The sequence below is a fragment of the Glandiceps talaboti genome, chromosome 5, assembly GCF_964340395.1.
Source record: "Glandiceps talaboti chromosome 5, keGlaTala1.1, whole genome shotgun sequence".
Taxonomy (NCBI): Eukaryota; Metazoa; Hemichordata; class Enteropneusta; family Spengelidae; genus Glandiceps; species Glandiceps talaboti.
Genome location: NC_135553.1, coordinates 9191747 through 9215000, shown reverse-complemented (window position 1 = coordinate 9215000; position 23254 = coordinate 9191747). Strand labels below are relative to the sequence as shown.

General features: G+C 35.3%; 2 protein-coding genes and 1 non-coding gene across 3 annotated transcripts in view; 2 read left to right on the top strand and 1 right to left on the bottom strand.

Moving 5' to 3' along the window:
- The window catches only part of LOC144435204 (DNA topoisomerase 3-alpha-like), a 25073-nt gene extending 21970 nt beyond the window's left edge, over positions 1-3103 (top strand). Inside the window, exons 23-26 of the mRNA XM_078123781.1 lie at positions 1-150; positions 931-1058; positions 1695-1841; positions 2407-3103. The exon at positions 1-150 is cut by the window's left edge and continues 55 nt beyond it. Coding sequence (XP_077979907.1) covers positions 1-150; positions 931-1058; positions 1695-1841; positions 2407-2438 — 457 coding nt within the window. The 3' untranslated portion in view covers positions 2439-3103. The remainder of the gene's footprint in view (positions 151-930; positions 1059-1694; positions 1842-2406) is intronic.
- A 1478-nt stretch (positions 3104-4581) lies between these two features.
- Positions 4582-4693, bottom strand: Trnai-uau (transfer RNA isoleucine (anticodon UAU)). Its single transcript has 2 exons — positions 4656-4693; positions 4582-4617 (listed from the first exon to the last, which is right to left on the bottom strand). It is a non-coding gene; the product is annotated as a tRNA-Ile (tRNA).
- A 533-nt stretch (positions 4694-5226) lies between these two features.
- LOC144435008 (TATA element modulatory factor-like) overlaps positions 5227-23254 on the top strand; it is a 29479-nt gene continuing 11451 nt past the window's right edge. Inside the window, exons 1-11 of the mRNA XM_078123542.1 lie at positions 5227-5364; positions 11611-13140; positions 14480-14568; positions 18601-18704; positions 18933-19050; positions 19792-19847; positions 20374-20541; positions 21110-21195; positions 21838-21964; positions 22522-22678; positions 23087-23234. Coding sequence (XP_077979668.1) covers positions 5262-5364; positions 11611-13140; positions 14480-14568; positions 18601-18704; positions 18933-19050; positions 19792-19847; positions 20374-20541; positions 21110-21195; positions 21838-21964; positions 22522-22678; positions 23087-23234 — 2686 coding nt within the window. The 5' untranslated portion in view covers positions 5227-5261. The remainder of the gene's footprint in view (positions 5365-11610; positions 13141-14479; positions 14569-18600; positions 18705-18932; positions 19051-19791; positions 19848-20373; positions 20542-21109; positions 21196-21837; positions 21965-22521; positions 22679-23086; positions 23235-23254) is intronic.

The following is a 23254-nucleotide window of genomic DNA, read 5'->3' as shown; positions in this document are numbered from 1 at the left end:
ATCTGATACAGATGATGCACCCAGTGGAGGTGGTACTGGTAGTAGTTTTGGGACTGCAAGGACCAATGTTAGTGCCAGTAGTGAAGGTCAGAGGCCAAGTGCCAATGTATGGGGTGAAGTGGTTTGTAGATGTAACCAGCCTGCTGTCAAGTAAGTTGCAACTCAGGTCAAGTTGCACCTGAAGTAAAGCACTTTTTCTATGTGCTACACTGGTTTATAGCATTCATATCAAGTGTAAAAGTACATTTGTATACTGTTTCAATTGGTTATTTACAAACCTAGCATGTGGCCTTTGTAATGTGGTCAATTAGCAAATGAAACAGTATACTGTTACGCTTGATATGGATGGTATGAATCATTGTAGCACATTAAAGAAAGTGCTTTACTTCAGTGTTACTCATTGTAAGCATGGTTTTATTGTTTATAAATGATTGTGGTACATAGAGGAAATACTTTACTTGGGTGTTATGGGTTGTAAAAAACAAAGATGACTTAGGAACTTTTACGGAAGAAGGGCTGTAAATAACCACTCTGAAAGTAAACTATATGTCACGTAATCTAACTAACTATGCCCACATTTGTATTGTATTTAATGTGAGATAGCTTCAGTGCATTGAAATGTAACTTGTGGAAGTCAATTCACCTGTTGTTTTGTTTGTTTGTTTATTTGTTTGAATGTGTGTGTGTGTGTGTGCGTGTGTGGGTGTGTGTGGGTGTGTTGTGAGTTGGTCTTTACATATGTAGGGGATGGGGCCTCATTAAATTTGATTTTGTGTAATATGTATGAATCTAATGTGACTTTGTGAGAGTGAGAGTTTTAGTCCAGGTATACCTTGATTGAGACTGTAAAGGTAGTCACATAACACCTTTGGTGTCTGTAGTACGTAAGATATCAATACAAACATTTGTTTACTTGTTTACATGTTTTAGGAGAACTGTGCAAAAAGAAGGTGCCAATAAAGGCCGGGAGTTCTGGACGTGTCCCAAATCTAGAGATAGTCAGTGTGGATTTTTTGAATGGGTTGATGCTGCAGGTACCTCTACCTCAACTTCTACAGGTGAGAATGGAAAATTTAATATGCTTTTCTCCAGATAACTTGAAAGAAAAGGGGCAGACACCATGGAAGTTTGTCATGATTTTCCATGTGAAGCACAGACTGTCACCATGGAAACTTCATATGACTTTTCCCACGAAACAAAGGTTGTCACCATCAGAACTTTCTATTCATGTAAGAGATTGTTAGCTGATGTTGTGTGAGATTGAATGTTAGATTGTCACAAGAACTTCAAAGAACATTTTAGCCCGATGAAACTTTAGGAAACAAATGAAAGACTTCACATGTACATGTACATGTGTGTATTCAAATTCTTCTGAGTACTCAGTATATTTAAATGCTTGTCTAGACTGCAAGGAACAAATGAATAATCTAAGTTTGACGATAAAACACAAGAATGTCTAAATCAGATGATAAGTTATTGATACTTGTGAATCATTTTTATGAATGAATGCTATAGTCATATTTTGGTTGAAAACTTGTAGTACACTAATCTAATGTATTCCAAAAATAAGTTGACAAACCCTGATTTCTCTTTGCATGATTTAAATGAATCATTTTTTTTAAGTGAGGGATTCTGGAATTGGTTGGAAATTCAGTAATTACTGTTTTTTCTCACTATCTTTTCTGGTTATGTAGGGTTTGGAGGAAATTCTGGCTTTGGTGGAAATGCTAGTTTTGGAGGCGATAGAGGACAGAGGAAAAGTTGGAATGACAGAAATAATGAAAACACTGGGAATCCCAAGAAAAGGAGAAAAGCGACATGTAGCATATGTAGTCAGGAAGGTGAGTTTTTTCTAGAGGTAAATCATACATATTTTGTGCAGTGACTGCACATAGGGAAATTACCCATGGAATTCCCGGTGTTTCTTGCAAGACCAAGAACATGAAATAACGTGAAAGTTGAGATGTTCTCATTGCATGAACACTCCACAATATGTAATCTGTATCCCTGAAAACATACTTACAATATCCAGTTGTGAACATTCACTGTGTGAAATAGTATCCCAAATTACAATATCAGATAGCATGTTAACAATGTGGTTTTCAAAACATTTGCCTAATACTTATAATGTTATAGAATAAAATACAGGAATTGCTTCTGAATTAAATTGAATTGAAATTTCTTCCACCAGAAAAGAAATATAATATACACAATCTTTGAAAACAGGAAAAACATTTCTGGTGAGGGCCATATGGAAATAGTTCCCTAGGAACTAATCAAAGTCCATGGGCCAATATATGCCAATATACTCTCTACGAGTAAAGAGTATGTTAGACAAGAGTAATGTGAAACCTCTCATGAAGTTTGAGATTAGTTCATTAAGACACCTGTATGTTGTTGTTTCAGGCCATACAAAGAGAACCTGCCCACAGAGGTGACAATAGAGAAACAGATGACAGGCTACACTTATGCAGGTCTTTCAGAACTTTCCCCTAGAGGTGATGATAGTGTTTGTGGCAGTATCTTCATACTTGTGAACTTCCTCAGTGAGAGTAGACTATAATGATATCACCGGTCGTCATCCAGCTCGCAGCGGCTGATCTGTCAGTCTACACTGAGGTGACAATATAAAAACTGATGGCAGTTACACTTCTGTTGCTTCATACTGAAGGAAATACTAATCCTAATAACAAATATGTCGTTCTTATGTCTCGAAGCAAATCATCTATATCAACTCATCAGAAATCTGAAATAATGTGTAGGGTTGAGATATTTTATCTAGAGTTTATCAAACTTTATCTTTATAATGTTCATGTTATATCTTTGTAATGTTCATGTTATCATTGTAAAACCAGAGCTGTTTTTATGGCATCATCTGATGCATCAGTGTAAAAATATATTTTGGCTTGTGAGAATGCCAGTTTTAACATGAGATCTATCTATCTATCTATCTATATAATACCAGCTAATCTCCTTACAGATATCACAGCTGGTAGGGATAGATTTCATTTTGATCTGGAAATTTGACTTTAATTTTTTTTATACCAGAAATGGTATTTGTACATATATGTGGATCACAACTTTTTAAATAAGTAATATAAATTTGACAGGGTATCATTGATTCTCTTTTGGAATGTTTTAAGCACAATAAGACAATTGATGTACAATGTACTAAGATTGTTGAAATGTTGTCTTCAAGGACAGTTTTGATATTTTAGGAAATACAGTCTTAATAAAAGATAAAATAACTTCAACACTTTGCTACAATTCATCTGTTAGTAGAATAATGAGTATGAATGAGTGCCTAGTACATGGACAATTTGCTTTGGTGAAAAGACAGTTTAAAGTTATTTCAAGAGAAGAACGAACCAAAATGTTACAAATACAGATGTTGATTAACTACTGATAATGTATTGATTTCCAAGTTGTGTCGTCATTTACTATAACAGTGACAACATTTGCAGAAGTTACAATAAAATGTACAGAAAGCAGAAACTTTTTCTATTTATTCTGGCAAATGCATGAATGTATATCACTGAGATAGATTATGAATTTTATCCAATTTTCAACCAAGTGAATTAAACTTGTAGACAAACTTGGACACCAACACTAGTAATCTGTTGACATCTGTATAAATATCACAATTTATTGATTCTCCTCTTGAAATGACTAGGTCTTGGAATGTCACATAGAAAATTGGAAATAGAAATAGAAATAGAAAATTGGAAAAAATTTTAGAACACAGAGCTGACAAGACAGAAACTGTTGATTTGTCTGATTGCCTAAGATCGCAGGGTTCATACACTCAGACTCCTGACATTGTCGTAAACCAGAGCAGAGCACCATCCAAGACAACAGAAATATTCTGTGCTCTGAGAATGACTCCTGAAGGAGTTGAACAGTAATTTCTAGATAAGTCGTAAAAGATTTTATTTATCACTTAAAAGTCCAGGAAATTTTTTTATTTACAACTGAAAAGTCATGGAAAAATTTTATTTTCAATGGAAGGTCCAGGATGAAAAGGTTAAATTCATGAAAAAATCCACAAAAAGAATAATTTTTCTCTGGTAACAATTGAAATGACAGTTTGTAATGAGATGTGTGGACAAAAGATTCATGGAAAATAAATGCACCCCCCATAAAAGATAGCTAAGTTATCAAAAAAGTTTTAAAAATTGGATGGATTTATGAGAGAGGCAAAGTTTAGGAGAAATTCATCAATAAGGCTGTGCCACACCCTCAAGATCATGAAGGAAGATAACTGAGTCAACTGCTAAGGATAAACCATAAATTACTCTTTCACGCTACTTAGCATTTGAACCCTAAATTACTGTCAAAACATCATCAGGTATACTGCTTTCACAATATCATGAATATTGTGGGAAACGTTCGCTGTATAGAATTGGTGATACTCGTGTTCTCTTCTGTAGATGTTTTGATTGTGGTAATAATTCTGACGGTTTGTTTTGATGTTTTTCAATTTTGTATTGAGAAATCAGATGGGTGAGGGGGAAAAAAGGAAACGAACAGTTTTATTGTATATTAGACCAATTTGGGGAAAAGTGAAAAAAAAAAAATTGGTTCCCCAGGTGAGGCTCGAACTCACAACCTCCGCATTACTCAATAACAGATCGAAACACGACCAAGTACTGTCATATAAGTACGGCGCGCTAACCGATTGTGCCACTGGGGAGCGCACAGGCAGAGAGCTCACTTCTGTACTAGAATCAAAAACCGTAGGTTTGAATATCAAAAGATTTTATATACTGTTCAAATACCGTTGGCGTAATTATTTTGGTGCTTTTCGATGTTGTAAAACTGGCGAGATACCACATCATCGAACGCGCGACGCGTAGACTTGGTACACCCAACTGTGACGTAAAATCAAGGTCATGCTGGGCCATTCATCGCACTCGATGACGTCATCTTTTGTTACCTTTTTCGCATATCGCTTGTAATACATTAATATTTCCTTTTACACTTATCTGCATGCTGCATAAAATGTATCATATCCTACAATTATATGTGAGTAATTGATTTTAGAATGAAGTTATCCTAAATAAAAGAGTTAGATAATTTTAATAAGATTCTATTTAAAAAATATTTTGAACAAGGCTAATGTGCCACTTGTTATTCAAAATGGCGGACGTGTACACGAAACTAGCATCAGCTGCAACGTAATAACACCAGATTTGTCATTTACGTGTGGTTCCACCAAAACCGTAACGTGTCATCCTAAATACATGCATTGTTAACCGAAAATGAGCTGGTTCGATAGCGCCGGACTTACAAATTTGGCGAAATCAGCACTGACGAACGCCCAAAAGTCCATCGACAAAGTTCTTGACATCCAAGATGAGGAAGGTGAGACATTTTCTCGTGTGCTAAATTTTAGGGAAGTGGGCATACACTTTCTCTTGCGTACAATTGTACAAGTGCGCAGGTTTGATGTAAATGGAAATCTGTGCACTCAATAATAAGTTACACAACATGGCTGTATTTAAGCGTTGTCGACAACAGACATGGTTTCGCATATTTTTCATTTTCATACGTGGCAAAATGTGAAGGTAACGAGAGCTCGAGAGAGAGTTTGATACACTTGAACTGTAACTTGTAAGGCCACACAGGCCATGTCTGACGGCATTGTAACCATCAAATTTGATGTAATGAGTTTCGTTGATATGGAAAATGTCATTGCAATTAATAAATTATACTCAAAATGTTAATGAAATTATTGGTTGAAGAGGTGACATGCAAGTTATTAAATTATTCTAATTGCCTTGTTTCATTTGTTACTTTGTGGAACAAATTATATATTCTTTTATTTTCATAATTAAAAACCTCTACCCAATGTTACATAAGGCAAGGTTTTGGCTGGATATATGATATAAAAAGAGAAGTCTTTATCTTTACTGTAGTATGATGACATTGGTGGTGTTATAGAGTTTATTTATACATACATGTATGCATTGCAATGGACACAATCCAAGCTTTTTTTAAAATCAAAACTACAAATTAATTATACGTTGGAGTTAAGTTGTACCCCTCTGAAGACACTGAAACAAGCCACATTTGTTCGTTAATCCACTTGTTGTGAGTAATAGTCATTGATGGGTGAAATCTTTAAAAATTTAATCCATCAAGCACGCAGGAAAATGCTTATTAAGGCACTGGAAGATCCTAATGCTACAGGTGGGTCATCAATTGTTTTAGGAATGCTCTGGTGGTTTCAAAGTATTCACATGTGTGTTTTCAAAATAGATGTAGCAAAAATTTGGTATATCAAATTATGCAATAATTGCGTGGTTTTATGGAAATACCAATAATTACACACAAAAAAGGAGTGGGAAATATTCAAGTGAATGCTAGTTCAGATAAAGTGATTCATTTTATTTGCTGTGTGAATTGTACTTTTTGTACTTTAATGTGTACAAATCTGTCACAAAGCATGCTAAAGAGAAAAAATTCATAATAAATGTTGGTCATGTGTGTTGCCTGTTGAATTTCAAAATCAGACATTTAATTATTTACAGTATTACAATTATAATAGGTGCTAGAGAGCTCCGATTGTAAGATATGTTCTGTCATGTAACCTATTGGTTGGAATGTATGGAGAATAGCTCCATTCAGTATAGACATGAAAAAGGGTTGGCCACAAGGGTGTCTTGACATTGTGTATCTTACAAGACGACAAAATTCCATGGCTTTCAAGGTAAAATTTATGCAACTCATTGCAGTTACCCATACAGAAAAAAAATAGATGGTATGAAAACATGAACTACATACACACATGTTGATATTTGAAACTAACCACGTGTCTTGAGAATATATTAATGTTGTAGAATAGCAGGGAAACCGATAGGGATATTGTGAGTTATCATTGTCAAAGGTACAGAAGCTGTGGGGTAGTATGTTAGATATGATGGTCCTTCATTCCACAGCAAGTCCAGTATGGCAAGAAGCCTTACACACCATTTATGATACAAAGTTTTATCAAAGTTCCGTAATCAGTATATTTTGAAAGTGATGTGTGCATTCTGCAAAATACAGTTGTAATTGTAGCACTTCGAAAATCAAAATCTGACAAAATTTCATTTGTAAGTGCAGTCTACAGCTGTGTGCATTGCAAGACTACATGTAAATGCAACTTATAGTTAGAAGGACTTTATATTAACTAACCTACATGTACAACCTCTGCTCCCTCAATGATGAAACTTCTCTCAATATCCGTATTGTGGTATACAATTCAGGGAAAAGGTTAACTGGTGGACTACTCTCAGTGAAGTTAAAGATTTTATCAATGTAATAATAATGAAATGAAGTAAATATTGTTAAGAAAAGCTAATGGAAGAACAGGAATACAAAACAAAAATTATGTGGACTAGTGTGCCCTCTGACTTGACATACTGGTTCAGCCAAATAATAATTTTCATGCTGAATAGCCAAGATTGTGGGCTGCCCCTCTAATGAACAACTGCAAGTCAGTTTTGCTTTCTAAGCACTCTGTTCTTGACATGCTTTGGAAGGAAACTTTCGTATTAATACTCCCAGTGAATTTTGAATTCATATATGTGGTGTCAAATGTGTGAACAGTCTGTACATTGTCATCTAAAAATAGCTGTGTGTGGTGATCCCATTAGCAAAAGAAAATTGATGCAAACAATTATGATAAACCACCAATGAAATCCATGACTATAGGGAATGTTACATCATTGTCAGACTAACGTTCTGGTTGTCAGTCTGGTTGTCAGTGTGTAAGTTGCTAGTAATTAATTAGTACTTACATCCATGTAGTGGGTTTTAATACACTGTTGTGTATTAAGTTTAATCCATCGTTTGTTTATTGCAACATTTGGTTGGCAGTGCTCACAAAAGTATGGATATAGTGACGTGTGTGTGTACTTCTCATATCTTTGTGATGGTCACACTCAGACATGGATAAATTTGTCGATGTACATACATACATACATACATGTATGTATGTATGTATGTATATAGATACTGTAGTGTTTTGCACTGTTACTTCAGACTGTTGAGTTTTAAAAAAAATTCATATCTGTCCTACACTTTCTACAATTTCTTGTCTGGTGGTTGCTAGTCTTCCGGTGAATCAGTTCCACATTATGTCTATTCCTGATTAACAGTGGCGTCGGCATGTCCTTTTATCTCATTGTACACTGAGATGTTTATTTAAAGCATGTCATACCTTGCATGATGTTATAATAAATTCCTGTTCTACATTATGCTACAAATGTACAATGATTTAATTTGTCATGTAAATACTGAAATTGTTTGGTATGGGTGATGGGGAATTTATAGTTCACTAATAAAACAAACCTTCACTCTCAACAGAACAAAACAATATTTCGTGCTCGTTTTCCTTTTTTGTGCTCGCATGTGCAAGCAGATGTTCTTACTTGCAGACTGTATTTCCAGCAAACTCAAATCTCAAGTTGATCAGTGATTGAATGATATCTCAAATAATCATGACAGTGTTATTCCTCAATATTTTTCTTCATTCAGCCAAGGAAAATACGAGTGACCTAAGGGGCTTGTCACTACTAGTTGCTAGACGAGTACTGACAACCATTTTGCTATGAGTGTTTTTGGCTGAATGAAGAAAATATATTATGTAATAATATAATTATACCTACAAAATGTACTCAAGCATAATTTATGAAAAATTCAGAATTTAATCCATATTTTCTGCTCAAAGAGAATATCAAGGCTTGTGCATTGGTATAGTTAGATGTTTATTCCCAATATTTTTCTTTGTTCAGCGAAGGTAAATATAAGTGACCTAAGGGGCCCTTGTCACTACTCTTCTAGCAACTCGTAGTGACAACCCTTAGGTCACAAGTATTTTCCCGCTGAATGAAGAAAAATATTGGAGAATAATATAATTATACCAGCGCCAAGTAATATCAAAGAAAAATTGGGGAAAGTAATGGCAGTTTTGAATGTTTAGCAGAACCAATGACGTAGGCATGCATTGTCGTGACATAGATGGGCATTGTCATGACGTTGAACGACCAGAGTATATTCCATATTTTATGTTCAACTTGGCTTGTGCATGGTATAATAACCAATGTATACAAGAGGTTGATATATAATATAAGATTATTGGTTTGGAATGACGAGAACAAAATGATATATTTCATTGATGTATAATTGTATGACATGCCATTCTGGCTGTGACATACTGTGTACTTTTAACAACCAAACCAAATACTTGACTATGAAATTATCCTGAAATTCAATACTACTTGAGTGCGTGTAACCACAGATGTGGAAATAAGTAGTTTTATACATGTACCAATGTAACATGCATGCAAACAGTTAGTGATGTGGCAAAAAGAAGAAAATAATGACCTCAAAAACCAAAGATTTAGTGCATGTGTGTCTGTTATACGGAATAGGGATTGACATTTGTTGCATGTTTGCATGCATGTTTTCACACTTTAAAAAAAAAACGTTTTCTGGATTTTGGTGAAAGGTGGATATTTTGGCATGTCTTTGATCTGTTCACTTGATTGTTGTATTCATGTTTATGGTGACCAAACGCACTGCGATGCCACCATCTGTTACACCACTACTTTGCCATGTATTCTCTTATCCTTTCCACTTCCTACAGCTACAAAGTGTCCAGATTCTACTACTGCTGTTACCGTTCCATCTGATACACTCCACCTAGGTTGGTGTTTATAACGTTTGTATGGGTGTATTCACATGCAAAATAGACTTAATACTCAAATACCAATACTGTGTATAAAAATAGAACACAATTTTATCTTGCTGCAAATCTGCTGTTTCCTCTCATTAATCTCTCTTCATTCTGTGTTAATGAGGGTGGTTTTTTTATGATTGATGATTTGTCTTGCATTCACTTTCCGTTTTCAGTACAACAACAAGTAATTGTGTACATTAAAAAAAATAAACTTGGACAGACACATATTGTCTGTATTATTATCAGACTTTCATGTATACTTTGCATGTTGAAATTAAGCTTCAAAGTGTTGGATGGGGTCTTAGTCTCTGACTAAATCAGACATATACACAGGTATTTTTTGTAGTGATATTAGTCTTAGTTCCATTTTAAAGAGCCATTAACATCAAAGGATGGTGTACAGATATTGAATAGACTATTAGGATTACTGGGTTGCCACATTGTGGTCGCTGTAACTGTGGCAGTAATAATTTTATAGGATGTGTCCAGGGGATTCATTAATACCTGTTGCTAACATGATAATGTCGGTGTGATTTCAAACAAGTTGGCTTGTCCAAAGTGACAAGACTAAGATTTGTATCTCAGCTATTCTGTGACTTACTGGTCACAGGAATAATTTCACAGTATGATGGCACAAAGACAAAGTGAGTCCAAATGTGTGATCGTTCTTGATTTTCTTTTTCTTCCCTGTGTTTGTATTGTAAATGGCATTCAATTTCAAACAGAAAATGACGTTTTCGAGCTACCAAGTGAAAATGACAGTGAGTCAGTGGAAAATACTAAAATTGAAAGTGTAATTGCAGACACAGGTATGTTGGTGGCTGGTAGATGCAGAGTCCAGCGTTCGGACATGATGATTTTAAGTTTATGGGCTTTATGGTAAATTATTATGGTCAAATTCTCCAGTTCTCCAGTTTGACTTTCTACAGTTGTGTCCCCATCCTTTTTATCACCATATGCAGTTTGTTGTATGCAAACTCAAGCAATAATTCTGTCTTATTTGTAATTTGACTCATAAAGTATGATAAAATGTTCATATATTCAATTCTTGTTTTCGTATATACCCCATTACGTACTTGCCAAAAACATCAAATCACCCAAGAAGTTTCTCAGTAAAGCTGGAGAATTGATCAGTGATAATGTACCAAAGAACATATGATATGGTTGTGGGGTAAACCTATGGTGTACAGTGACCGAGTACAGATTTCCTTAATTGGTCCACCAGAATTATGTAGTCATGGTGAGCAGTAATTTTGAACCTCTGACTCCAATCTTTATCTGTGATAGTTTGATCTGCATCATAACATGGCAGATCAGACCAATACATAGAAAAGATTTGAGTTGAAGGGTAAATAATAAATAACAATACTTTGTAGTAGTTGTAATTCAGGTAGTAATTACCCAAAATCTATTTTACCCTAAAACTAGTTTTAGCCAAGAGACATGCCTGTATATATACACAATACTTCTGTTAACCTTGAGAACTACAAAGAACTGAAATAAGGTACATGTAAGTGTCTCAAATCAAAATTTAAATGTGAAATTGTCTCTTGACTAGAAAAAGAAAAGGGTTACTAAAATCTTCCTTTTCTCAGGTAACTACTAACCAGCAAATGTGATGTCATTTGCAAAATTCAAAATGGTAATGGTGTGTGAAGCAGTCATCTGTGAAGTCCAGTCTCACGTTTACCTACAATTATGTCCAATGTACCCTTGAACGTGCCATCTCCAGTACCATTCCTAATCCAATTCTTGTCCTTTAAGGTGTTATGGAAGTCGTCACAAAGGTGTTGGGATGCATGTCCTTGAACAAATAATAGTGAAGTCTTATTTTTCCAATATCAGGATATTTTTATGATACTTTACATTTTTCCATATTTCAGATAAACCCAGTCGATCTACCATAGCAGCAAAAGGTACGTCAGGTAAACAAACAGACACAGGGAGACGATCTCCTAGTAGTCGAAAAAGTACTGAAAGGAAATCATCATCCAGAAATTCATCTACCGGTGATGGAGACAGTTTCTGGAGTGCATTCCTTGAGACTTCTACTGAAGAAGAAAACACTTCTCCAAAAAATCTATCTGTTAAGTCAACGGCGTCAGCTTTTACACGGAAAGGTTTTGGGCTTGGACTTGCAGGCAAAGTATGGGGGGCAGCAACGTCTGGTACACAGGAGGATGTGGGAAAATCAGAACCTAGTGCAGAAAGTGAGGTTTCAAAAGAACAGAGGGACAGGGTTTTATCTGAGGATGAAAGGACTAAGGTAGATGATGACAGTGTGAACAAATCAAAAAATATTGAAGAACAAATTTGTAGTACTGAGGAAGGAAAGGATGAAAAAGACTCACAATTGGTCGGTGAAGGTAGTAAGGAAGTGGCCGAAGAAAAAGATTCAGATTCTGTGGATGGAAAAGAAATCAGTGTTTTAGATTCCCCAGAGTGTAAGGTAGAGGAGTGTCAGGATAATGTGGTATCGCAGGAAAAGGAGGAAAGTCATGTTGCTGCTGAAAAGCATGATGAAGAACACATTGAATCACATGATAGGGGCAGTGAAAACAAACAAGACTCGCATGAACAAATAACATGTGATGTGGATGACCAAGAAAAAGACAATGAGAAGACAGAGGAACAATTTGAAATAGAGGTGATTGAGAAACCTGCAGATGTTGCCAAAGATCAGAAAACTACAGATACACCTGAGGAGGAAAACATACAAAGTAGAGATAGTGACGAACACAGAGAAAAGAAATATGAGGAACGGAGAGGAGGGGGACAAGAAGGGGATTCTAAATCAGATCATTCCTCGGAAGGTCATAATACGGATGATCAAAGCTCCTCAAAAAGTGACAGCGACTTTGTTGTGATCAGTGACATCAATGGAAGTGCCCCATCATCCACAAATATTAGTGGCAGCTCACCAGAGAGTGCTTCTCCTAGACATTACCCGATTTGTCCCGGTAACGGAAAACGAAGTCCGTCAGACAGTGAGTTTAGCATCATCTCAGAAGGTAAACTACAGGAGAGTGTACACTTAGATTCTAGCTGTGACACTGATATGACAGCCATGCTAGCCGATGCCTCTATCAATCTGTCTCAGAGAACCTCACCTACAGATACCACCACTAGTAGCGACATACCAAAGTATAGCAGTGGGGAGGAGGGCAGTCTGAAAGAATCAGCCGACGATGAGGAGGAGGATGACATAGACGAAATGAACAAGACGTTGACAGAAGTAATTATCAAAAGTGATGCAGTGCCAAGCGCTGATAAAGATGAAAGCTATGATAAGGATGATGTGATGGCTAGGTCACAAGAAGACAGCTCTGCTAGTGTAGAGTCAGTCAAAGAAGCTCCAATATCAGGGGAATCTGTAGAAGGAGCTGAAAAAGATGAATCTATTACCCAACAAGGTAAGTACCACTAAGTGTTGTCAAAGTATGACAGTGTCGAGGAAATTCCATCCCTGTATCTAAGAGAAGGACCCTGATAAGCCCGGATCAATGATGCCATTGATCCTGGCTTATCAGCCTGCTCTAATATTTGACTGGCAATTTGATTGGTCTGACAAAAAACTTGCCAAATAGGTTTCACACACACGGACTGAGTCATCAGTCGTTTGGGGAAAGGGAGATTAGACCATGCCCACAGCGGCTGATCTGTCAATCTTAAAGTTGTCTGAGCTACTGAAAAAATTGGTCATGAACAAAAGAATAATCTCATCTAATCAAATCTGTATGGATCCAATGATTAGATATCACTTTTAATATATTAGAACTTGGATTGATAATACTGTGAGAAAGCATGGTGTGAACTTGACATTATAAATTATAATTATAAATTTACAGAATAAACTGGTGAAATTCAGTGACAGGGAAAGAAAACAAGATATGCTAATTTATGCAAACACACCTTCATGTATGTAGCTATGGATGTGTAAGCTGAGATGAAACAAAATGAAGGGTATTAAGAATATTTAAATGATTGTTCATTTGTACACCAATCAAGGGTGAGAGCTCTGAAATCCTGAGGGCACCCTAGGGAACAATACATTATTCATTAACATTGTATGAAAGTATTTCACACCAGATCATTAAAAACAAGACATCGAGAAGCAATATAAAGAAGTTTCAATTAAATGTATTCACAACTGTAAATGAGTACAAGATTATCTGGAATATCAATGTATATGTATTCACAACATCACATTGACACCCAAGATGTACTACTAATAGAATTATATTGTCAAGCTTTAAAGCTAAGAGCAGTGAGAAACACATCCAGTCCATTGTTAGAGTTGAATGTATGTTAGACAACAACATAATACTGTGTTGAAAAGATTCGCAGCGGTGTGCAAAACAAGATGTTCTTTTTCCATGAAAACGTTCGTAAAAGGTGTAATTTGAATAAACAGGTTATTATAAATTAGACTGTAGACTCATCTTGGTGGTACTGTTTCAAGAGGACATCCACTACCAGTAACACCAAGACAAGTCTCTTGGCTGAGTATGAAGTATCTTCCCCTTCTGTTTGAAGACTGTAAAAGTATGGTGTGGAAAAAACTCTGAGCACCTGTTTGTGATGTGTTTGTCAACATTAGAAACATTGGATGTGTTTACTTATACAAAAGATGTACTTCTCAGTGCCTTTCCATGTTGCTGCAGTTTCCAAACTCATATTGCTGTTAAGAAATTATTTTGTACCTACACTGTCAACCCATTTATGTTTGATATTTCCCTATTTTACAACTAGATCCTGCTGATGAAGAAAAACAGGCTGTCCAACAAGAACAACAACATTTTGACCCAGAAGAAGCTGTGAAATCAGAGAAGTTATTGAAGGTGAAACATCTTTTCGAAGTTACGTATATAAAGCTGATTGCGCTAATCATCATCAGTGTTGTATGTATTTTATGAAATCAGTGGTTGTAGTACGTAGTAGTAAAATATCAACAAATTTTGATCGTTTTCATATTTTTGTCAGTGATTTGTTAAAAGCGTTTAGTGAGATGGCACCACAACCACCACAATTAAGTTTAGCTGTTGCCATATTTGTCAGATGAAAATGTTGACATGCCAAATCAAACCCAAAATCAGAATTGTATACTGCATAATGTTAAATTTTCACCTCAAAATTGGAGTATTATTAATTTGTATGACTGTAATTTCTCATAATACCAAACACATCTGTCGTCCTAATGTTTTGGTCAAGTAGATAATTCATTATAACTGTCTAGGTCGCCTATATCTATATCTAGGTGTGGTGTACCTGATGTTTTGTAATCCCCGGCAGTCGCCATTAAAAGTCAAATAAATTATGGATTACCATTCACTGTCCTACTGTAGAGGAGGTACAATAATTATGAATGCAGTTGTAATCAGGCCAAACAGAGACTACATGGAGAGTATGTAGTAGGAATGGTGTCCATTCGTGTGTTTGTCTGTCTGTCCATCCAATATGCACTCCATTAGGGCTATACATGTAGGAATAGCCTCTACCTTTGTCTGTCTGTCTGTCTGTCTGTCTGTCTGTCTGATCTGTCCACCCAATATGCACTCAATGAGGGCTACAGGAATGGCCTCCATCCATGTGTACTGTACACTAGTATTAGCAAATCCAATACTTGTAGGTGGATCAATCATGTTTAGGTTATGTTTGGTTATGACTGGCTAGGTTATGATTAGTTATATGTGGCTATAAGTTAGTGGCTAGATTATAGTTAGCTATGTTTGGTATAATTGGTTTGGTCAGGTTGGATTGTAAAATTTTTGTAAGTTTTGATGGTTAGATCAGCAAATTTATAAGCAGGTGTTTGGTTTTGACAGGTTTTAAAAGGTTTATGCATGGTTTATTTAGTTGTGGTTTTACTGAGTTTGGTGTACTCTGGTATGGCCGGTGTATTCTACTTTTTTCTAGACATGTATGTCAATCATTGTCTACTATGGTGTGGTGTACGCATGACTACTGTAACATATCATGTGACATGTTGAGTTTCCATGGTAACAAAGCTGACATGGCATGTATACATGTACTTCTATCTTTGACTTGTGCTTGACTGACTGACTGCTTGGCATATATCAGGACTCTGATGAAACTGATGAAAGTACATCAGACCTCAACTCTGATTCTGTCACTGTGTGTGAACAGTCTGAGAACCTACTAGAGGTATGTCATAATTCATTGGGTTGTGGTGTATATTGATCTAAAAACTCATCCATTTTGTGTCAAGTTTTTTCTCAATGGTGTCTGGATGTGCAATACTATAGTAAGTACTATGTATGGAGAACTGTGTGTCAATTTTTAATTCCGTAGCAGCTGTAGACTTTTTAATTGATTTACTGTATACAAAGTCATACATTCAGTTGATACATACATGATACAGAGGGGATGTACCGATACTTCTCATCCATGACATTTTGTTGTGTGAGTGATGTATGTCTGCAAGCATTATTTCTTTGTTACTTCTGTACTAAATGAAAGTGATAAAGTACTAGTTATAATTACTTCTTGTATCCCGACTAAGGGTTTTAATTACTTATGAGTAAAGTTTCATCTTTTTTAGGTTGACAGCCTTTGTCAAACTATCCGTTTGCTGGTTTTAGCACACGTTAGGTGAACATAATAAAGTTGGAAAGTAAAAAAAAAAAGTAAAGAAAGGGTAATGGTAATGGTAAATAATATTTGTAAAAAAAATTAGCTGTTTGGTTTGAACAGGTTTTGTATTAGAAGTTGTGTTCATCATCTGTAATAGATTGATAAAAAAAAACTCTGGTAAATTATTAGACATTTGAATAATTACAAACAGTACCATAACATTAACAAATCGTTGTGGCTAAGCAGCCGCAGTTTTAGCAATATGGTATTACTAAATAATAATTAAAAAAGTAAAGAAATTTTTTGTATAGTACATGATGCCATATTTTTGATAGCATATTAAAATCAGAATGTTTACTATAACATATGTACCAGTGATTACTTGCATCAGTTCACATGTTATTGATATGTACACGGTAGTTTTAATACTGAAAACATTGCATTCTTCACAAGTATGCAAATGAGTACGTGATTGTTCCATATACATTAATCACATGACCATCAGTTATATTTTCATAAGATTTACTGCTTTGGATAAACATATGTAAAAATAATAAAACTCCAAGATGTAAACGTGCCAGTGTGAACGTGTGGAGTATTTTCACCCTTCATACTTGCAGTGTTTTCTGCTACACTTTCATTCACTCACTTCACTTATGACATTACAGCCACCGATAACACCCCAAGCACTTTATGCAAATACACCAAGGTGTGCCACATTGGCACAGGGTTTTCTGTATGTTCAAATGTTACAGCTGGTATTGGTAAATGATATTAAATTCATATATAATAGCTAGGTTTGCTCTAGTCTATTCCACATAGTTAAATATCAAAAGGAAAGTCTCAGACCATCAGATTATGCAAATACATTACATACATTGGAAACTATAGTGAATAAGTCTGCAGAACGTCATACGAATAAACAGCTATACGTTGGGGCAGGTTTTGATAACTAGAATTGGTAGCTATTGATGGGCTGATTGTCTACAGCTGGTACAAGATTAACAAGATCACCAGTGCATATAAATGTAGGAAATAAAATGTATGAATACTTTGAGTGGTGTCAGAGAAATGTTTCAATGTCGTTTACTGTATTCTAAGGTTAAAAATAAAAAAATATGGAATTATGTACAACTATAATAATCATTTTTTTTGGAAATTTGGGAATTTTGAAAAAATGTATTTATACAGTAAGGTATATTACCAGCCATATTTAAATAGAATATTATATGAATACATGTTTACATTGATTTCCATATATTCATATGAACACATAGAAAAAATGAAGAAGAAAAAATCGTTGCTATTATTACTGTTGGGTCCTATGTATTATTTATGGGTTATTATGAGGAGTGGTTTTTGTTCAAAAGTTCTGAGGTATACATGTACATAATGCAATGTACATTTATCAGTTTTGTGTATATTTAGTTTATAATTCTAATATTGTTATTGTAAGAGTGTGTGTTTATATAGGGTATCATCTTAACAATGGGATAATGGGTACAAATATTTGCCTCATATTTTCCTTATGTTTTGTGAATAATAACTGAAGGCCAAATTCCTATAGAGGCAAAAAAAAACTAAATTTGTTGGTAAATAGGCTAGTTTGATAGGTAAAAAGTATGTTTCTGAAATGTAAAAAAATTAGTAAGCATTTTTGCATCACACGGAAATACATCCTTTCATGTACATAAATTGAAGTATAAAGTGGAATTCTGATGGTCTGGTGGTTAGAGTGGTCAGCTTGGAATCTGTAGGTTGCAGGTTCGAGCATCACTGTTGCCATTTGTCCTTGGGCAAGATTCGAACCACTATTGTGCCCCAGTCAACCTAGCTGTATAATTAGGGACCTGGTATGATAGAGGTTGCTATGTGAATGATTTCATCGTATGCACTTACAGACACTACAAAGGATTTATACTTCCTGGGGAGTTGAAATATAAAGGGCCTTTGTGCTATTCTAGGTTCATACTAGGAGTACTAATAAAACACTGTGATCTCTATATATAAAAATCAACATTATTGTATTGTAAATCTCTCCCCACCGTTAAATGTATTTGCAGAAAAGGAACTTGCTTGTATTTTATATTTTACCCTACCCCAATATGGTAGATCCCAAAGTCATTCCTCTTATTCTGAAATGAACGAGCATGTATATTACACAATTGTAATACCCAATTGTAACTTGTACCATCCTGTGTACATTCAATTTGACCTGTTCATATCAATATCCATTACTTAATGTGTTTTCGTATCATTATTATTCACACTAATTTCAGAAATTGGCTGAAATGGCTGAGGTTCTTCAAGCAAGGGAAAACCAAGTTCTGACTCTCAGTAAAGAAAATATGGACCTACAGGAATCCAGTAGTATACTTAGAAGGTGAGATAGTAGCACTGAGTGCAGGTACCGGAAGTATTAGTTAATAAAAGCAAAGAAACCGTATTAAACTGTATGTTTCTGGAAAGTGTTCTTAGTCTTTTTCAGATATTTAAAGGGGGTTCATTTTTTCACTGCATAGAAATCAGCTGACTTTCTTGACTTGCAATTCCTAGAACCAGGTGCATTAAATGTTGTGGTTTCAAAAATGTTTTATTTTCTGTTTTACAGTCAACTTAAACAATCTGAAGAAGCCAGGGAGAGTGAGTTGGAAGATTTAAACATTGTAACTGAAGAGTTTACGCAGCGTTTATCATCTATGGAAAAGAAGTTTCAGTCTGTGACTAAGGTATTATTTTATCACTAAGTACTCTATCACCAAATACTCACAGTAGACTTTAGGGACCAAGGGTGAATATTGCTTGTAATAAAAAACACAATGCACCTATACTTTAAAACAACAGTAATGCAAATATATTATGAGATGTTTAGAAATGAGATTGCATACTAATGATCATTGACATTGGCATCATTCTTATATGAAGTCATGATGGGTGAATGGTTAGAGTGGTCGGCTTGGAATCTGCAGGTTGCAGGTTTGAACCCCATTGCCGCCATTTGTTTCTTAGTGGCTAAAGTCCCAGGGCAAAATTTGAACCACGATCGTGCCTCAGTCCACCCAGCTGTATATTTGGGTACCAGGTACGATAGAGGTTGCAATGTCAATGCTTTAATCCTATGCACTTATAAATACTGCAATGAATTGTATTCTCCCCAGGGAGTTGAGGAAGTATAAAGGGCCGTTGTGCCACTATAGATCCAAGCCAGGGGTAATAATTGTAAAGTGCTTTGAACACAGAGTGGGAAATTTCAAAAGCGCTATATAAAAACCGACATTATTATTATATGTGTGTATTGTTAATTGTTGTAATACTAGTAGCATTCTACCCCATTATTCCTGTTCTGTACATGTATTTTAATATTGTAACATGTAACATGTGTTTCTAAACAGAAGATGGTTTTTGTAGATTTTGAAGCACATCTCACCATTCGTTCAATTAAACTGTTGCTTGCTATCCTTTCTTGTTAGGAAAGAGACATGTTGAAGAAAGAAATTCAGATCACATATCAACAGCTACAAGACAAGTATGTATAAATAACTGTTGTTAATTTGAATTTTGAGAAAGATTTGCAATTTTTACAGCTGATGTTGACATTTGTTTTCGTATTCTGCTGTGCTGTAATGTGATGTACTGTACGTCACTGATGTACTGTGCTGTAGTGTACTGTATTGTGCTGCACTGAACTGCACTACTGCAATGCACTGTGCTGTGCTGTGCTGTGCTGTGCTTCGCTGTGCTTAAGTTTACTGAAATTTGCTTTACTTTACTGAACTGTGCTGTGCTGTGCTGTGTTGTATTGTTTTGTACTAGATATATACTGTGTGCTGTATTTTGCTGTGCTAAGTAGATGTCTCACACAGCAGGGATGTCCATTGTTATTATGATCTTTCTGATGATAAATTTGATGTGGTTCTCACAACTTAAATCTTCCACATTACACATTGCATGGATTCTTAGTTAAATTGGTAAAAAACAAGTAGAAATTCTTTTGAAGTGCACAGAATGTATAGCTTATCATTTTAAACAACTTGTGCTACTTTGTCATTTAGATCCAATGAAGACAGGGTTGCTAGGTTACTGGAAGAGAAAGATGAACAGATTGAAGGCTTGATGGAGGAGGGTGAGAAGTTATCCAAACAACAATTACAGAATTCCAATATCATCAAGAAACTCAGAGTGAAAGAGAAAGAGAGTGAAAATCTCATCAAGTCTCAGAAGTAAGTGTAGTAGTCTTCAAATATATCAAGTATGGGTTCACTGAAAATCTCAACAAATATCAGAAGTAAGTGTAGTAGTCTTATACTAGTATATCAAGTATGAGAATGAAATCATGTCAAATTTCATTGGTCATCTCAATATCAGAGTACAAAACATAATGCAATCGCATGAATTTCATGTGAAAATGTTATCGATTTGTAAGTAGGCAAAGTGAACATTTAGGCAATGTCAGTGCCCTGGGCATTTGCAGAAATATCCAATTATGTATACAGTAAGCAGAATTCTAGATTGGGTGTGACAATCTTATATGTTCTCAAATAGTACATGAAAGTAGTATAAGAAAATCTCACAGAGTCTCAAGAAGTTGTGAGAATTGCACTCACGCTTTCTTATGTGCAGCCACTACAAACACAGCAGTTTATACTTGTAGGACTGTATGGTACTCTGCTAGGCAGGAATGACCCACAAAATGAAATGAGAAAAACCATCCATTTTAAATGAACAAAATCGACTTTCAGAGGATGAGAAACTTTAAATTTCTTCCATTCTCTTATTGTTCTTGTTCAGAAAGCAACTAGATAGCCTAGAAGCTGAAGTAACACACTTGAAGGAGGTCCTTGATGGAAAGGAGGGCATTGATAAGAAACAGAAAGGTAAGAATATGTTGATGTGTGTTTCTTTGATTTTGTCTTTGAAGGATTTGATTATTGAGATACAGATATTTCTAGACTGAATGATTAAATGCTGATGGTGCTCCTGTGCTCTTCATCTAATGTCTGCTGACTCCAATAAAGTGAAATTTGTGTGATGTGAAATCATGAAATTACTCCGTAGAACCCATAATTATGAAAATGCCTTTAGTTTGTCAAGCTATGTTCCCACTAGCTAAATACTGTATGAAGTGATTAATGAAGTGTACACAACAACAGATCACCAACAGATCTTTCAGTCTAGTGGTAGTTCATAATACCTCATTAAATATGATATGATACAATATCTTTTATTACCCGATCAAAAAAAAGAAGACATGACAAACGTAAATACATAAGAAGCAAAACAATCAGAACGGATAACAGGAGTTAGAAAATAGCTATGCTAATCATGTCTGACCCCTGACCTCAGCACTAAGCATTAAAATTAAGAATCGATTTATAAGTAGTTACTCAGTGTCTAACGTATGAGAATATTTTATATCTACAGCTCTTTCATAACTCCAAGATGCATCAAATATTGACATTCCACCTACAACTTGGCATAGATGTCACATGTTGTTTTCATTTATCCTTGTCTTTCAGACGGTATTTCTAAATTAAGTGTAGCTGTAGAGTTACAAGAGAAACAAATCAATACACTGAACAGTGAGTTGGAAGATGCAAAGGATAAAGTGAGAAGTACGCAGTCTGCATTAGATGCATCCTACAAGTAAGTACAAAGTATGGTACTGGTTGGGGGTGGGGATGGGGGAGGGGTTGGATGGGATGGGGTAGGGGAGATGCAATGCTGATGTATTCTATTGCGTTGCTCAACTGAATGAAGGTACAATGTACTTAGTGTTTGCCTTTTTAAAAATATTTTGTTATCACAATTATTTGCCTTTAATTGCTAAGAAATTTAGATCATCATAAATTGAACTGAATGCAAGATTTCGTTGTGCAAGTAATGATGTCACAGTTTTATATGTGGACTAGAGGATATCCATTGAAATATTAGATCAGTCTTGTTTATTACAATGGTTTACTGACCTGATAAAGAAAAGGATATAGACAAAGTGACCTGGTGGTCAAACTATGTTAAAATTTCTGATCATCAGCATCTTGATATCATGTAAATCATTCTCAGACCAAGATGTTGTCGCTGAGTCCCTAGTAATCACCAACTACAGAAGGTGTCTCTGCAGACCTTGTGTGAAAAAGTTCCATGAAAACACTGTGTGTGAATATATTATGTCAATGTTGATGTTTCATTTTGTTATTTAACAGGGAGATAGCTGAACTTCATAGAACCATAGCCAGTAAAGAGAGTAAAATACAAGAAGCACAGCTTAGTGCTGAGATGAATGCCAAGGAAGAAATCCGATTTGCATTGGAACGGGCTCAACAAGAGGCAAGACATGAACAGGACAGTTTAGCAGTTCAAGTGAGTGGTTCATAAAATTGTGGCGTAGATTTTAGACTTTCAGTAATTAGTTTTTTGTCAGTGTGCAATAATTCAGCTAATGTATAAGGACATAGATAGAAACGTCAACGATATTTTGTAAAACTTATATTGCACATTGGCAATATTAGTATACACAAAAGAATAGTACCTTATCTAAAGTGTGATTTTTACAGAAAAAAATTGTTGGATATCTGATGGATATCTGATGTGTGTGTATGTTTGCTGAGTTGGATCAGAATGGTATTTACCCTCCTCTCATCAGACAGATTTTTGTTGGGCTTAACAATCAAATGTAGCACTGTTGTTAAGATCCAAATTTCATGATTTTGATTGTAATGTTAATATATATCATCACAATCTTAAATTGTATACCTTCCTCACATTCAGGTGAATGACCTTAGAATGAGTCTGAGTAGAGCAGAACAGATATATGCCAGGAAAGAAGACAATCTAAGACTAGAGATAGGAGATTTACAACAAAGATTACAGGAAGCTGAATACAGGAACCAAGAACTTAGTCAAAGTGTGACTGCTGGTAAGTACAGGCAATGATTA